This window comes from Giraffa tippelskirchi, chromosome 1 (assembly GCF_054371585.1).
Source record: "Giraffa tippelskirchi isolate mGirTip1 chromosome 1, T2T-mGirTip1v1.2.pri, whole genome shotgun sequence".
NCBI classification, from domain to species: domain Eukaryota; kingdom Metazoa; phylum Chordata; class Mammalia; order Artiodactyla; family Giraffidae; genus Giraffa; species Giraffa tippelskirchi.
Genome location: NC_137275.1, coordinates 143,142,446 through 143,159,517, shown reverse-complemented (window position 1 = coordinate 143,159,517; position 17,072 = coordinate 143,142,446). Strand labels below are relative to the sequence as shown.

At 45.6% G+C, this 17,072-nt stretch overlaps 2 protein-coding genes across 2 annotated transcripts; both read right to left on the bottom strand.

Moving 5' to 3' along the window:
- Positions 1–2,116: 2,116 nt before the first annotated feature.
- LOC145539089 (interferon tau-like) lies at positions 2,117–2,704 on the bottom strand. The gene has a single exon (XM_081572554.1). It carries the CDS (start codon positions 2,702–2,704, stop codon positions 2,117–2,119), a length of 588 nt encoding a protein of 195 aa, XP_081428680.1.
- An 11,612-nt stretch (positions 2,705–14,316) lies between these two features.
- Positions 14,317–14,904, bottom strand: LOC145538322 (interferon tau-like). The gene has a single exon (XM_081570296.1). The coding sequence runs from the start codon at positions 14,902–14,904 to the stop codon at positions 14,317–14,319; it is 588 nt and encodes a 195-aa protein (XP_081426422.1).
- Positions 14,905–17,072: the final 2,168 nt, after the last annotated feature.

Below are 17,072 nucleotides of genomic sequence, written 5' to 3'. Positions count from 1 at the left end.
CCTGCCCCACCGGTACAGCCTAGGCCTATGACTTGCTTTTCTCTGTACTTGTCTGAGGCCCCAGAGTTGATCTTTTGTATCAAAGGGGTGGTGAGGGGCGTGTCCCTCAACTGCTTTCCATGAAAATTAAAGAGCCCGCCTGATCTCACTCCCACTATGATTAGCCATCTCCTCCCTCACCCCCCACCCCCTCCTTCCCCATTCCCCACTTCCCCACCCTCTACTCCCCACCCCGCCATTGCTCTCAGAATGAAGCCTGTCACCATGTGTGAATACTTCCCACCACCCGTGCACCACCCATGGTGGGGTGTTGCTCCAGGACCTTGCTTCACACGTGTGAGTGCCTCCCATCCCTTAAGCCATCCATGCCTCTGTTCTTGACGGCAGATTCTTCCTTTGGTCTCGAAGCTGGGCAAACAAAGGTCTTGTAAGCCTGCAGGGCACAACCCAACAATTGGTGGCAGCCAGGAGATGACAGAAACTCCTGTGAGTGTCAAGATACAGGATGAGGAATGGAAAGTTATTGGGGGCATCCACTAGAATGTGGGTCCCAAGAGTCTCTGGGTGATCCTTGAGGTGGCTGTCCGCTAACCCAGGGGGCCCCAAAGTTGCTGTCTGTAATCCCAAAGTTGTAGGGTATTCCTGAGGTGGCCATCTGCTACCATATGGTGCCCCAGAATTGCAGGGGGAATCCCAGAAGCAACAGGGAAATCCCTGGGTGGCTGTCCACTAGTACATGGGGCCTTTGGGTGGCTGTCCCTGATGAATGGGCGCTGCCCAGAGAGCTGGAGAACAATGGCCTCAGCTAGCTCTGCTATTGTATCAAAGTGAGCCTTTTGTAATGTTTTAAGCCAGCTTTCTGGAAGGAATTGGTATTTCTCTTGTGCCTTTGCCATATAAATGATCTACCTGGGCTCTCTGATACTAGTGGTCTGTGATCTCTAAGAGTAAGGAGGAAAAAGAGCTTAGGTAAACTCGGTAGAAATAATTATGTTTGGGTAATGTCTATCTAAAATAGTCTCCCCAGATTTTGGTGACTTGAAACTGAGTTAAGAGAATTCATTGACTTTCTGTGCCCTATGCTTAGTTGTATCACACTCTTGGAGACCCCACGGGCTACAGCCCTCCAGCTTCCTCTGTCCATGGGGATTCCCCAGACAAGAATACTGGAGTAGGTTGCCGGGCCCTCCTCCTGGGATCTTCGCAACCCAGGTCTCCTGCATTGTAGGCAGATTCTTTAGCGACCGAACCACCAGGGAAGCCCAAGAATACTGGAGTGGGGAGTTGGTCTCTCCCTTCTCCAGGGGATCTTCCTGACCCAGGAATCGAATTGGAGTCTCCTGCTCCGCAGGCGCGTTCTTTATCAGCTGAGCTACCGGGGAAGCCCCGCAGGCAGCTTAGGAAGGATGTATAATATTATTTATCTTTCCAGCATCATTTGTACCTAAAGCTTCCCGTGTGAGGACATTCTTTTCCTTTACCTCTCCTTGCAGTCTTTAGTATAACCGAAATAAAACAATACTGTTTACATAAACAGTATTCTCTGTAATACTGAGTGCTTCAATGCCGTAGGAACTGCATTTGGTTTATTCACATGTATTCCTTGGTGACAATTACACAGTCTGTCACTCGGGTACTCAATTTATATGTATAATATGAATGGAATGAATGAGTAAATAAATGTAACCACCCACTCTTTAATAAAGTTTTAAAATGGGGTTTGGATTTCACTTTTTGAGTGAAGAAACTCATTTTCTTTGATTTAATAAATATAACAAAGCACAAATGTAATCACATGAAATGGTAAAGATGCTTTAGAAATTTTAATATGATGTACAGATGAAATGTAATTTTATAAATTTCTGAACATTTTAAGTATGTTAAATGCAAGGAGGAATAAATAAATCAGCAACAGATAACCTCAGGGCAGGCATCACCTAAGGACTCATGCCCCTACAGCTGAATACTTTTATATCTACTTGCTTATTACTACTGACAAAGTATCAACTAAAGTAATTCAATGAATTTGGTGGCTAAAGCAGAAATCAGAGTCTTCTGAAATGAGCACAGGTGAGTGTACGAGGCTGATGTGGCATCTTGGTCGGTGAGAGTCATCTCAAGGTGACTTCAGAGCTCCACCCAGGTTTCTTATCCTTTTCTGCAAGATGGATGACGAAGAGAGGGCTCTCATCATCTCCACTCTGACGGTTTCCCAGGCGCACTCGCTGTATTCCTTCTCTTTCAGGTAGTCACGGATTCCCTGGAAGTACCTCATCACGGCCAGCACGGGGCCCATCCTTCCCGGGTCAGAGGCATCCTCTCCCTTCACCAGGCCCGGGCAAGCATCCAGGTCCTCCAGCTGTTGCATGAGTCCAGCGCGGAGCTGGTCCCGGATGGCCGTGTTCCAGGCAGCAGGGGAGTGCTCTGTCTGTAAGAGGTTGAAGCACTGCTTGAGCATCTCGTGGAGGACAGAGAGGGCCTGGTCCTTCTGGAACTGGCCGCGCTCCAGCATCTCCTGGGGAAGACCGAAGTCTTTTCTGTCCTGCAGACAGGAGCGAGGGGAGAGTCTGCTCATTTGCCGCAGGAACCTGAGGTTCTGCCTGCCAACCCACACATGGTTCCAAGGCCGGTTACAGCCCAGAGATCCTCCAGGGCTGCAGCTGACCAGCACCAGGGCCATCAGTAGAGAGACCGCGAAAGCCATGGGGAAGATGAGGCTGCTGCTGGCCTGCCTGAGACGGCGTCTGGGTGAACCTTGAGGTAGGGTGTCTGATGACAATCTTTCTAGCAAGGCTTTTAAGTAGGGAAGACGGTACTCATTGTCCGAAAATTTCTCCCTCACTTCCTCATTGTGCTTTCATTTAGATATTACCTATTTGACCTAGAAAATGTAGTCAATCTACACTCTGAAGTTTTACAGTAGAAGTTTAATTTTCCCAATAAACTTTGGATTTGTCAATGAACATGTGTATCAGTTAGATGAGATACTAAATAAAGGCTGAAGTTATGCAATAATACGAAGACTTATAGACATGTACATAGTTATTATGTACAGATTTAAGTATAATAATAAACATTCCTTCTGTTTGTATTTTGTCAGGAACATAAGTTTTCCTTGATCCTTAACTGCATTTTTCCCTCCTTATCTTACACGTAGGAATTCAGTCACTCAGGCCATATTGATATCTGTATTTTGTTTTCTGTCTCACCCAGGATAAGCTTGTAATTAGGAGTGAGTGAACGACTCAGATGTTTCTGTTCTTTTGAGGACATTCATTCAGGTTCCTGAGATTACATTTCACTGGGGCCACAGGGTCATGAGGAGGGGAGTATTTCCTGCCTAATCAGTAAACCAGGATGACACAGTCATCACGAGTTGCCAGCCCTCCAGGGTGCTCAGGAAGGGGACATACACCTGTGGGCGAACAGCTACCAAGTTGCAGCTACTCCCTACGGTGAGCCCAAGGCAACTCAGGATGTGATAAAATGCAAGATGCAAGAAAATGCAAGGAAAAATGCCCCAGGAGAGCTGAGATGCATGAAAGGAACGTGTTCAGTGAGCCCAGACACTTGCCTCTTCCCATACATGGGGAAAATGCTAAATTCCTTAACTTGAGATAGCTGGTTTTCTTTAATTCACAAAAACGCTTTGATGTTCAGACTACATCCCCGTTCTTGCAAATTCCTGTACAACCTGACGCTTCCCTTCACCTCCTTGGAGCAATTCTCTCAAGGTGAATTGAGAAACTGCCTCCCGAATTCCCTCCAAATAAAGTATAACGCTCATCTTTTAGGTTGTCACTATTTTTCTCTTTTTTGAATTAACTGATTTATTTTATTTGGAGGCTTATTACTTTACAATATTGCAGTGGTTTTTGCCATACATTGACGTGAATCACCCGTGGGTGTACATGTGTCCCCCATCCTGAACTCCCCTCCCACCTGCCTCCCTGTCCCATCCCTCAGCGCGGTCCCGGTGCACCAGCCCTGAGCGCCTGTCGCATTCATCCAACCTGGACTGGCCATCTACTTCACATACGGTAATATACATATTTCAATGCTAGTCTCTCAAATCATCCCACCCTCACCTTCTCCCACAGAGTCCAAAAGTCTGTTCTTTACCTCTGTGTCTCTTCTGCTGTCGCGCATATAGAGTCATTGTTACCTTCTTTCTAAACTCCATATATATGCATTAATATACTACATTAGTGTTTTTCTTTCTGACTTACTTCCCTCTGTATAATAGGCTCAAGATCAACAGTCAGGAACAATATACGAGACATCAGGGTTTCTTTCAACCAGCTTTTTATGGTCGATCTCTAGTCTTCCACGGGCTGTGCCGATACCCCCACCAGGAATCCTGCTTCTTTTCTGGTGCATGTAGGTCTGAAGATTCTCATTAACTGTCTTTCCAGTACCACCTCATTCACAAGGTGGTTATCACCTCTAGTAGCACATCTCCTCTGGAATGACGGTGTCCTCAGCCCAAAGTCTCTGGGCCTCCCCCATGAGGGCAGGCTAACCACATCCTGAGAACTTCAGAATTCTACTGTGGAGGGGCTTGTCTCCTTGTTTGCAAAGTCATTCATCTTCCAGCATCCCCACCCTCTCCCGTGCAGTGTTTGTGTGAAGGAGGGGAGTTCTCAGCGATGACTTCCTCTTCTTCCGATCCATGTCGCCAGCTATCAAGTGTCAGCAGCCCTGAGATGCTGAGATCTGAAGTGTGGAGACCTAAGTAAGTGGTGGCATTATCCAATTGCAATTGTTACACCTTTAGGAGACAATTTTTATTTTGCCACGACAGCTTTTGTTGCTCAATTCTTTTACGTAAAGTGTTCAAGATTTGTTCTGCTCAGAATTTCTGAGTTGGGTATAGGTGACTCAGTGATGGTGTTCTGTATTAGTAAAAGCTTATGTCACAGAAATCAGTCACCTTCAGGTGTTCGTTCAGTCTACATACTTCCGTTGGGCTGACTTGTCGATCCATCTCTGTGCTGTGCTCAGAATGCAGAGCAGTGAGGCCCAGGCTGTGTCAGGGAGAAATAGCCTCGGTTCTCTACTTACTCATGATGTTTTGTTTTAAATTTAAAGAACAGCAAAAGAAAAAAAAAAATTGAAGAACTTATTTTTTGCCTTTTGATTTACTGGCCAGTTTGTCTCTCCTACTGCGTTCCTTTCCGTTTCATCCTAGGGTTAATACAGAAGGAAGGGAAAGAATGGCAGAGGGGCATCACCATATTTTCTGTGATTTTCAAGACTAGAGATTTCTTTTGTTTCTCATTTCAGCTTTCCCGGAAGGCAAAACTTGATAGTTGTTTGTGGACAAAAATAAATCAAATATAATTTTGAATGTCATGAATGAGAATATAGACAACTGTCCTTTCTGCTGACAGTATGGCAAAGTGTACGTTGAAGAAAGGTCAACCAAAAAACGGAAGGAATCATAATATTTGAAAGTTGTCAAACAGTCTCAAAGACAGCCACGTGCACGTGCTAAGTCGCTTCAGTCATGTCTGACTCTTTGTGACCCTGTGGACAGGCTCCCCTGTCCGTGGGATTCTCCAGGCAAGAATACCTGAGTGGGTTGCTATTTTCTCCTCCAGCGAATCATCCCGACCCAGGAATTAAACCGTGGTCTCTTATGTCTCCTGGATTGACACGCAAGTTCTTTACCACTGGTGTCACCTGGGAAGCCTCCACAAAGACAGCCAGGTGAGACCAAAAATTGAAGATGTAGTCTTGCCCCCAAAAGGGGCCCCAAAGTGTTGAAGGAAGAAAGAAAAGGAACAAAACTTAGTTAAGAAACAAATTGGACAGCCCTCTCATTTGTCAGTTGGAGAGAAGCAAACTAAAGACAAGCCTGTACACTGAGGCAGAAACTGGACAGATCTAGGCTAAACTGAAGCCCTTCCCCACTCTCTGAGCAAACACTCGTGCACACATGCACACACACCCACCCACACGCACGCACACACACATGGATACATCCTGGTTAATTCCTGAATTACGATTGGATTACCTCAATAGTTCTCGAGTCTACCCAAATAGGCACACCCCAGGCTATTGGTTGGCAACAGTTGTATTCTCTGAGCTCCCTCTATTTGTGGCTGTGTTCTGTCTTACTCCTGAGTCAAGGTGGAAGGGATGCAAGTGCGGTGATTCTTCAAAGGGAATAATAAATCTAAAGGAAGGCTTTAAACAGGGAAGACAGTACTCATTGTCAGAAATTTTCTCTCTCACATCCATTATGTGTTTTCATTTAGACATTTTCTATTTGACCCAGAAAATGTAATTAACCTATACTTTTAATTTGTATAATAAGTGTTTTGTTTTCCCACTAAACTTTTGATGTATCACTCCAAATGGGTATCAGATAAATGAGAAACAAATTAAAGGCTGAGGTTATGTAGGGATGTAGAGACTTATACACATGTACATACTTCTGTGCACATTTTAATATATATAAAGATTCCTTTTCTTTGTGTCAGGAACAAAATCTTTCCTTGATTCTGGACTGCATTTTTTCTCTCCTTATCTTATACATACGAGGTCACAGTCCCTCAGGCCCTACAGGTTTCTGTATTTTATTTTCTGTTTTAATCGGAGCAGAGGCTTGTAATTGTTAGTGCATGAGCTAATCGGTTGTTTCTGCTCTTTTGAGAACATTCATTCAGGTTCCTGAGGTTACATTTCACTGGGACCACAGGCCACGAGGAACAAACTGTTTTCTACCATATCCGTAAAGCAGGATGACACAGTCATCAGAGTTTCCAGCCCTCCAGGGTGCTCAGGAAGGAGGAATATACCTCTGGTCTGACAGCTGTCAGATTGCAGCCACTCCCTAATGTGAGCCCAAGGGAACTCGGGATGGGGAAAAATGCAAGGCGCACGGCCCCAGGATAGCCAAGATGCATGAAAAGAATGATTTCAGTGAGCCCCGACTCTTGCATCCTGCCATGCATAGCAAAGTGCTAAATTCCGTAACTTGAGATACCGGGTTTTCTCCGAGTCACCAAAATATTTTGAGGTTCGGACTACCTTCCCTCTCTTGCAAACTTCTGTGGAACCTGGCTCCTCCCCCCACGTCCTTGGAGCACTTCTCTCAGGGTGACTTGAAATACTGTCTCCTGAATTCCCACCAAATAAAACTTAACTCTCAGCTTTTAGGTTGTGACTTTTCTCTTCAAGTTGACAGTCAGGAATAATATCCGAGACATCGCTATTCTTTTCACCATTTTTTTTTTTTTACAGTAGATGTATAGTCCTCTACAAGCTGTGCCAGTACCCAACCAAACACAACATAACTCTCAACTTTTAGGTTCTGACTTTTTTCTTCATGTTGACAGTCAAGAATAATATACTAGACATCACCATTTCTTTCCACTGTTTTTTGTTTTTTTAACGGTAGATCTATAGTCCTCTATAGGCTGTGCCAATACCCCCACCAGGAATCCTGGTTCTTTGTGGTGCACTTAAGTGTGAAGATTCTAAACCAAGATAATTCATTGTATTTCCAACACTGCCTCACTCACAAGGTAGTTTTCACCTCTAATAGCACTTTTCGTCTGGAATGACAGTGTCCTCAGCCCAAACTCTCTGGGACTCACTCGTGAGGGCAGGCTTACCACTTTGAGACGTTGAGGATTTTACTGTGGAGGGGCTTGTCCCTTTGTTTGCAAAATCATTCATCTTCCAGAATCCCCACCCTCTCCCTGCAGTGTTTTTGTGGAGGACTGGAGTTCTCAGTGCTGACCTCCTCTTCTGCCCTGTGTCCCACGTTATCAAGGGTCAGCAGCCATAAGACGCTGAGAGCTACAGTGTGTTTTTGTCTACGAGTGTGTGTGTTAGTCGCTCAGTGGTGTCCGATTCTTTGCGACCCCGTTGACTGTAGCCCGCCAGACTCCTGTGTCCATTGGATTTTCCAGGCAAGAATACTCCATAGGTGGAGGCATTATGCAAGTGCAATTGTTTCACCTTTACTAGACAATGCTTAGTTTGCCACTACAGCTTTTATCATTCAAACTTTTTACTTAAACTGTTGAACATATGTTTTGCTCAGAATGTCTGAGTTGGCTATAGGGAATTCAGTGATGGTGTTATATATCATTATAAGCTTATATCACAGAAATCGGTGACCTTTAGTTGTTCATTCAGTGCATACTTGGGTTGGGCCGCAATGTCTATCCATGTATATTTCGTGCTGAGACTGCGGAGCCATGAGGCCGGGCTGTGTCAGGGAGAAATAGCCTCGTTTCTTTACCTACTCATGATGTTTCGTTTTAAATTTAAATCACAACAAAAGACTTAGGAACTTATATTCTCTATAGTGATTTGCTGGTTGAAGTTTGTCTCTCTCCTCCTGGGTTTCGTGCCATCTCATCCTAGGGTTAAGACAAAGGGAAATAAAAGAATGCCAGAGGGGCTTCACCTCATTTTCTGTGATTGTCAAGACTTGAGATATTTTGTTTCTCATTGCAACTTTCCTAGAAAGCAAAACCGTAGTTGTTTGTGGGCAAACATAAAACATATGTATATCTGAACGTCATGAAAGTGAAGAAGATAAGTGACATTTCTGCTGACAAAATGGCAAAGTGTAAGTTAAATCTCAAAAAAGCTCAGCCAAACAGTGGAAGAATCATAATATCTGAAGAATGTTAAACAGTCACAAAGACAGGCATGTGTGCGTGCTAAGTCGCTTCAGTCACGCCTGACTCTTGGGACCCAGTGGACAGGCACCCTTGTCCATGGGATTCTCCAGGCAATAACAGTGGAGTGGGTTGCCATTTCCTCCTCCAGGGCATCTTCCCGACCCAGGGAGTAAACCCAGATCTCTTATGTCTCCTGCAGTGGCAGGTGTGTTGTTTAGCACCGGTGCCCCCTGGGACGCCCCCACAAAGAGAGCCAGATGAGTCCAAAAATTATCCACGTGGTCTTGCCCCCAAAAGTGTCCCCAGAGTGTTAAGGCAGAAAGAAAAAAACCCCAAACTTACTTAACACACAGGAGAAGGAAATGACAACCCACTCCAGTTTTCTTGCCTGGAGAATGCCAGGGACCGGGAGCCTGGCGGGTACACTCCAGTGCAGATCAGTCACTCAGACATGTCTGACTCTTGCGACCCCATGGACCGCAGCATGCCAGGCCTCCCGGTCCATCACCAACTCCTGGGGTTTACTCAAACTCATGTCCATTGAGTCGGTGATGCCATCCAGCCACCTCATCCTCAGTCGTCCCCTTCTCCTCCCGCCTTCAATCTTTCCCAGCCTCAGGATGTTTTCCAAGGAGTCAGTTCTTCCCATCAGGTAGCCAAAGTATTGGAGTTTCAGCTTCAGCATCAGTCCTTCCAATGGATATTGAGGACTGACTTCTTTTAGGATGGACCGGTTGGATCTCTTTGCAGTCCAAGGGACTCTCAAGAGTCTTCTCCAACACCACAGTTCAAAAGCATCAATTCTTCGGCGCTCAGCTTTCTCCATGGTCCGACTCTCACGATCATATGTGACCACTGGAAAAAACATAGACTTGATTGGATGGACCTTTGTTGGCATAGTGATGTCTCTGGTTTTTAATATGCTGTCGAGGTTGGTGGCTAAGTGACAAATGTGGTCCACTGGAGAAGGGAATGGCAAAGCACTTCAGTATTCTTGCCTTGAGAACCCCATGAACAGTATGAAAAGGGTACAGACCCCGGAGTCGCAAACGAGTACTACTCAACGGAGCAACTGACGTGTATTTAACCTCCAAGTTAGAGATCCTTGAGAATGTCAGTTCCTAGGCAGATTGATAAGAAGTCTGGAGTCCCCAAGGACGTGAGAGGGGTCTGGGGCTCTCCAGGAGGACATAGGGTTCTGGAGTTCTCAAGGAGGAGAAATAAACAAACTTGTTTTTCTACATTGCTTTGTCTTAGTCAATAGAGCAATGTATCTGGCTCGAGGACATGTTTGTCCTTACCAAGAACCTGCTGACTTATCCTAAGATTATATTAGGGGAGTGGGTCTGGTAAGATCTTTCTATTGTTAGTTCTAATCCCGTTATCTTAAAATGTATATTGTGGGAGTGGGTCTAGTATGATCTGTGAACCTTGAGACATTCTTTTGATTTATTGTAATAACCAATTAAAAAGAATATAGCTTCCTTGCTAAGGCTAGCGAGTGGGGCACTTTTGTCCTCCTTCTGATGCCTATGCCAGAAGCTTCCTCTGTCGCTTTTTATACTTGAATAAAACCCTGCTATACAAAAGCTCTTGGGTGATCAAGGCTGGTCCCCGGGCCCCAAGCTCAATCTTCTTCGGAGATCAGGAATCCGACATCCTCTGCTGCAAGCTATCAGCCCGCTCATCCATTAACTGGAGAGAAGCAATCTAAAGATGATGTCTGTAACCTGAAGCAGAGATTTGAGAGATCTAGTCTATATTGAACCCTTCTCTGCTACTTGATCAGTAAACCCATACACGCACTCTCTCTCTCTCTCTCTCTCTCTCTTCCTGGTTAACCTCCTCAATGACGGTATTCCATTACCTTAATCGTTCTCAATTCTACCCAAGTAGGTACACCCCAGGTTATTGGTTGGCAACAATTGGATGCCCTGAAATCCCCTTATTTGCGTCTGTGTTCTCTCTTACAGGCTTCCCTGATGGTTCGGACGGTAAAAACATCTGCCTACCGTGCAGGAGACCCCGGTTCGATACCTGGGTTGGGAAGATCCCCTGGAGAAGGAAACGGCAACCCACTCCAGTACTCTTGCCTGGAAAATCCCATGGACAGAGGATCCTGCTAGGCTACGGTCCATGGGGTCGCAGGAGTTGGACACGACTGAGTGACTTCACTCTCTCTCTTACTGCTGAGTCCAAGTGGAAGGGATGCAAGTGCAGTTATTATTCAAAGGGACATGGAGAATTTTCCCCTGAAGTCTGGTTCAGAACGGACAACGTATGCTTTAGGAAAGAGTTAATGCACCTTCAAACAGGAGCTATTTCCTCCGATTTCCCTTGTATTTCCCTACCCAGAATGCCATGGTCAAGGCACCAAGGATGTTAAAGTATGTAAAGCAAATGATGAATTTGTAACCTTGGCCAGTTGAGCAGCCTGAAAGTGAGAAACATATCCTGACCTTTCTTTCCACACAACTTCCTTAGCCCAAGACATGTCCTGCCTGAAGCTGGGAGTATTTTCCCTCTCTAAAATACAAAAGCTAAGGAAGCAGGCTTTTTCAAGTTATTGGTGTCCGTTCTTTCCAGGAAAGATCCTCCTTGAGGTCTGAAGAAAATGCTAAAGGAAGAAGACAGACCTCTGCTTAGAAGAGCAAGAAGCCTGCTCTCCAGACGTGGTCAATGTCCTAGTCCATCTTGGCCAGTAAGTGGCACGCTTCCTCCGTAATTATTTTAGTAGCCTCTAGAGGAAAATGGATCTTGCTTCCTAGTCCATTTTGGCCATGGCTGTTGTCACAATGTTGTAAGAAGGACATTCTCTCATTCCCAAAAATAGTCATCACAAGCAAATAACGTCTTGCATAAAAGTTTCTGAAGAACCTAGAACTTTGACTCAGACTTTTAATTGGTGGCTTTGCACTCTTAGGGCTTCCCTTGTGGCTCAGAGAGTAAAGAATCTGGCTGCAATGATGGGAGACCCAGGTTTGCTCCCTGCGTGGGGAAGATCTCCTGGAGAAGGAAATGGCCATCCACTCCAGTATTCTGCCTGGAGAATCCGATGGACAGAGGAGCCTGGTGGACTATGTTTCATGGGGTGGCAAAGAGTCGGCACGACTGAGTGACTACGCTTTGCAATCTTAAGGGGAAATGGGTAGCCAGAATCCCAAAGAAACAGGAAAGAGCTGTATGAATGGCTGGTGCAGGGGAAGGAGGAGTGAATCTTGAGAGCATACTGGGAATTGCTACAATGTGAGGAAGTATAGGCAGACTTTGTTTTATCCCATTTCACAGATAATTGCATTTTTTACAAATTGAAGGTTGGTGACAAGCCCACGTCAAGCAAGTCTATCAATGCCATTTTCCAATAGCCTTGGCACATTCCATGTCTCTGTGTCATACTGCAGTAATTCTCAGGATATTTCAAACTTTCACTGGCAAAACAATCTGAAGGTCCAGATGATCACTGGTGATTTTTAGCAATAGTGGAATGTTCTAATTAAGGTATATTACCGTCAGGCCACTCAGGATAGCTCTTCTCTTACTCTCGGTAGATCCCCTGCCCCACCGGTACAGCCTAGGCCTATGACTTGCTTTTCTCTGTACTTGTCTGAGGCCCCAGAGTTGATCTTTTGTATCAAAGGGGTGGTGAGGGGCGTGTCCCTCAACTGCTTTCCATGAAAATTAAAGAGCCCGCCTGATCTCACTCCCACTATGATTAGCCATCTCCTCCCTCACCCCCCACCCCCTCCTTCCCCATTCCCCACTTCCCCACCCTCTACTCCCCACCCCGCCATTGCTCTCAGAATGAAGCCTGTCACCATGTGTGAATACTTCCCACCACCCGTGCACCACCCATGGTGGGGTGTTGCTCCAGGACCTTGCTTCACACGTGTGAGTGCCTCCCATCCCTTAAGCCATCCATGCCTCTGTTCTTGACGGCAGATTCTTCCTTTGGTCTCGAAGCTGGGCAAACAAAGGTCTTGTAAGCCTGCAGGGCACAACCCAACAATTGGTGGCAGCCAGGAGATGACAGAAACTCCTGTGAGTGTCAAGATACAGGATGAGGAATGGAAAGTTATTGGGGGCATCCACTAGAATGTGGGTCCCAAGAGTCTCTGGGTGATCCTTGAGGTGGCTGTCCGCTAACCCAGGGGGCCCCAAAGTTGCTGTCTGTAATCCCAAAGTTGTAGGGTATTCCTGAGGTGGCCATCTGCTACCATATGGTGCCCCAGAATTGCAGGGGGAATCCCAGAAGCAACAGGGAAATCCCTGGGTGGCTGTCCACTAGTACATGGGGCCTTTGGGTGGCTGTCCCTGATGAATGGGCGCTGCCCAGAGAGCTGGAGAACAATGGCCTCAGCTAGCTCTGCTATTGTATCAAAGTGAGCCTTTTGTAATGTTTTAAGCCAGCTTTCTGGAAGGAATTGGTATTTCTCTTGTGCCTTTGCCATATAAATGATCTACCTGGGCTCTCTGATACTAGTGGTCTGTGATCTCTAAGAGTAAGGAGGAAAAAGAGCTTAGGTAAACTCGGTAGAAATAATTATGTTTGGGTAATGTCTATCTAAAATAGTCTCCCCAGATTTTGGTGACTTGAAACTGAGTTAAGAGAATTCATTGACTTTCTGTGCCCTATGCTTAGTTGTATCACACTCTTGGAGACCCCACGGGCTACAGCCCTCCAGCTTCCTCTGTCCATGGGGATTCCCCAGACAAGAATACTGGAGTAGGTTGCCGGGCCCTCCTCCTGGGATCTTCGCAACCCAGGTCTCCTGCATTGTAGGCAGATTCTTTAGCGACCGAACCACCAGGGAAGCCCAAGAATACTGGAGTGGGGAGTTGGTCTCTCCCTTCTCCAGGGGATCTTCCTGACCCAGGAATCGAATTGGAGTCTCCTGCTCCGCAGGCGCGTTCTTTATCAGCTGAGCTACCGGGGAAGCCCCGCAGGCAGCTTAGGAAGGATGTATAATATTATTTATCTTTCCAGCATCATTTGTACCTAAAGCTTCCCGTGTGAGGACATTCTTTTCCTTTACCTCTCCTTGCAGTCTTTAGTATAACCGAAATAAAACAATACTGTTTACATAAACAGTATTCTCTGTAATACTGAGTGCTTCAATGCCGTAGGAACTGCATTTGGTTTATTCACATGTATTCCTTGGTGACAATTACACAGTCTGTCACTCGGGTACTCAATTTATATGTATAATATGAATGGAATGAATGAGTAAATAAATGTAACCACCCACTCTTTAATAAAGTTTTAAAATGGGGTTTGGATTTCACTTTTTGAGTGAAGAAACTCATTTTCTTTGATTTAATAAATATAACAAAGCACAAATGTAATCACATGAAATGGTAAAGATGCTTTAGAAATTTTAATATGATGTACAGATGAAATGTAATTTTATAAATTTCTGAACATTTTAAGTATGTTAAATGCAAGGAGGAATAAATAAATCAGCAACAGATAACCTCAGGGCAGGCATCACCTAAGGACTCATGCCCCTACAGCTGAATACTTTTATATCTACTTGCTTATTACTACTGACAAAGTATCAACTAAAGTAATTCAATGAATTTGGTGGCTAAAGCAGAAATCAGAGTCTTCTGAAATGAGCACAGGTGAGTGTACGAGGCTGATGTGGCATCTTGGTCGGTGAGAGTCATCTCAAGGTGACTTCAGAGCTCCACCCAGGTTTCTTATCCTTTTCTGCAAGATGGATGACGAAGAGAGGGCTCTCATCATCTCCACTCTGACGGTTTCCCAGGCGCACTCGCTGTATTCCTTCTCTTTCAGGTAGTCACGGATTCCCTGGAAGTACCTCATCACGGCCAGCACGGGGCCCATCCTTCCCGGGTCAGAGGCATCCTCTCCCTTCACCAGGCCCGGGCAAGCATCCAGGTCCTCCAGCTGTTGCATGAGTCCAGCGCGGAGCTGGTCCCGGATGGCCGTGTTCCAGGCAGCAGGGGAGTGCTCTGTCTGTAAGAGGTTGAAGCACTGCTTGAGCATCTCGTGGAGGACAGAGAGGGCCTGGTCCTTCTGGAACTGGCCGCGCTCCAGCATCTCCTGGGGAAGACCGAAGTCTTTTCTGTCCTGCAGACAGGAGCGAGGGGAGAGTCTGCTCATTTGCCGCAGGAACCTGAGGTTCTGCCTGCCAACCCACACATGGTTCCAAGGCCGGTTACAGCCCAGAGATCCTCCAGGGCTGCAGCTGACCAGCACCAGGGCCATCAGTAGAGAGACCGCGAAAGCCATGGGGAAGATGAGGCTGCTGCTGGCCTGCCTGAGACGGCGTCTGGGTGAACCTTGAGGTAGGGTGTCTGATGACAATCTTTCTAGCAAGGCTTTTAAGTAGGGAAGACGGTACTCATTGTCCGAAAATTTCTCCCTCACTTCCTCATTGTGCTTTCATTTAGATATTACCTATTTGACCTAGAAAATGTAGTCAATCTACACTCTGAAGTTTTACAGTAGAAGTTTAATTTTCCCAATAAACTTTGGATTTGTCAATGAACATGTGTATCAGTTAGATGAGATACTAAATAAAGGCTGAAGTTATGCAATAATACGAAGACTTATAGACATGTACATAGTTATTATGTACAGATTTAAGTATAATAATAAACATTCCTTCTGTTTGTATTTTGTCAGGAACATAAGTTTTCCTTGATCCTTAACTGCATTTTTCCCTCCTTATCTTACACGTAGGAATTCAGTCACTCAGGCCATATTGATATCTGTATTTTGTTTTCTGTCTCACCCAGGATAAGCTTGTAATTAGGAGTGAGTGAACGACTCAGATGTTTCTGTTCTTTTGAGGACATTCATTCAGGTTCCTGAGATTACATTTCACTGGGGCCACAGGGTCATGAGGAGGGGAGTATTTCCTGCCTAATCAGTAAACCAGGATGACACAGTCATCACGAGTTGCCAGCCCTCCAGGGTGCTCAGGAAGGGGACATACACCTGTGGGCGAACAGCTACCAAGTTGCAGCTACTCCCTACGGTGAGCCCAAGGCAACTCAGGATGTGATAAAATGCAAGATGCAAGAAAATGCAAGGAAAAATGCCCCAGGAGAGCTGAGATGCATGAAAGGAACGTGTTCAGTGAGCCCAGACACTTGCCTCTTCCCATACATGGGGAAAATGCTAAATTCCTTAACTTGAGATAGCTGGTTTTCTTTAATTCACAAAAATGCTTTGATGTTCAGACTACATCCCCGTTCTTGCAAATTCCTGTACAACCTGACGCTTCCCTTCACCTCCTTGGAGCAATTCTCTCAAGGTGAATTGAGAAACTGCCTCCCGAATTCCCTCCAAATAAAGTATAACGCTCATCTTTTAGGTTGTCACTATTTTTCTCTTTTTTGAATTAACTGATTTATTTTATTTGGAGGCTTATTACTTTACAATATTGCAGTGGTTTTTGCCATACATTGACGTGAATCACCCGTGGGTGTACATGTGTCCCCCATCCTGAACTCCCCTCCCACCTGCCTCCCTGTCCCATCCCTCAGCGCGGTCCCGGTGCACCAGCCCTGAGCGCCTGTCGCATTCATCCAACCTGGACTGGCCATCTACTTCACATACGGTAATATACATATTTCAATGCTAGTCTCTCAAATCATCCCACCCTCACCTTCTCCCACAGAGTCCAAAAGTCTGTTCTTTACCTCTGTGTCTCTTCTGCTGTCGCGCATATAGAGTCATTGTTACCTTCTTTCTAAACTCCGTATATATGCATTAATATACTACATTAGTGTTTTTCTTTCTGACTTACTTCCCTCTGTATAATAGGCTCAAGATCAACAGTCAGGAACAATATACGAGACATCAGGGTTTCTTTCAACCAGCTTTTTATGGTCGATCTCTAGTCTTCCACGGGCTGTGCCGATACCCCCACCAGGAATCCTGCTTCTTTTCTGGTGCATGTAGGTCTGAAGATTCTCATTAACTGTCTTTCCAGTACCACCTCATTCACAAGGTGGTTATCACCTCTAGTAGCACATCTCCTCTGGAATGACGGTGTCCTCAGCCCAAAGTCTCTGGGCCTCCCCCATGAGGGCAGGCTAACCACATCCTGAGAACTTCAGAATTCTACTGTGGAGGGGCTTGTCTCCTTGTTTGCAAAGTCATTCATCTTCCAGCATCCCCACCCTCTCCCGTGCAGTGTTTGTGTGAAGGAGGGGAGTTCTCAGCGATGACTTCCTCTTCTTCCGATCCATGTCGCCAGCTATCAAGTGTCAGCAGCCCTGAGATGCTGAGATCTGAAGTGTGGAGACCTAAGTAAGTGGTGGCATTATCCAATTGCAATTGTTACACCTTTAGGAGACAATTTTTATTTTGCCACGACAGCTTTTGTTGCTCAATTCTTTTACGTAAAGTGTTCAAGATTTGTTCTGCTCAGAATTTCTGAGTTGGGT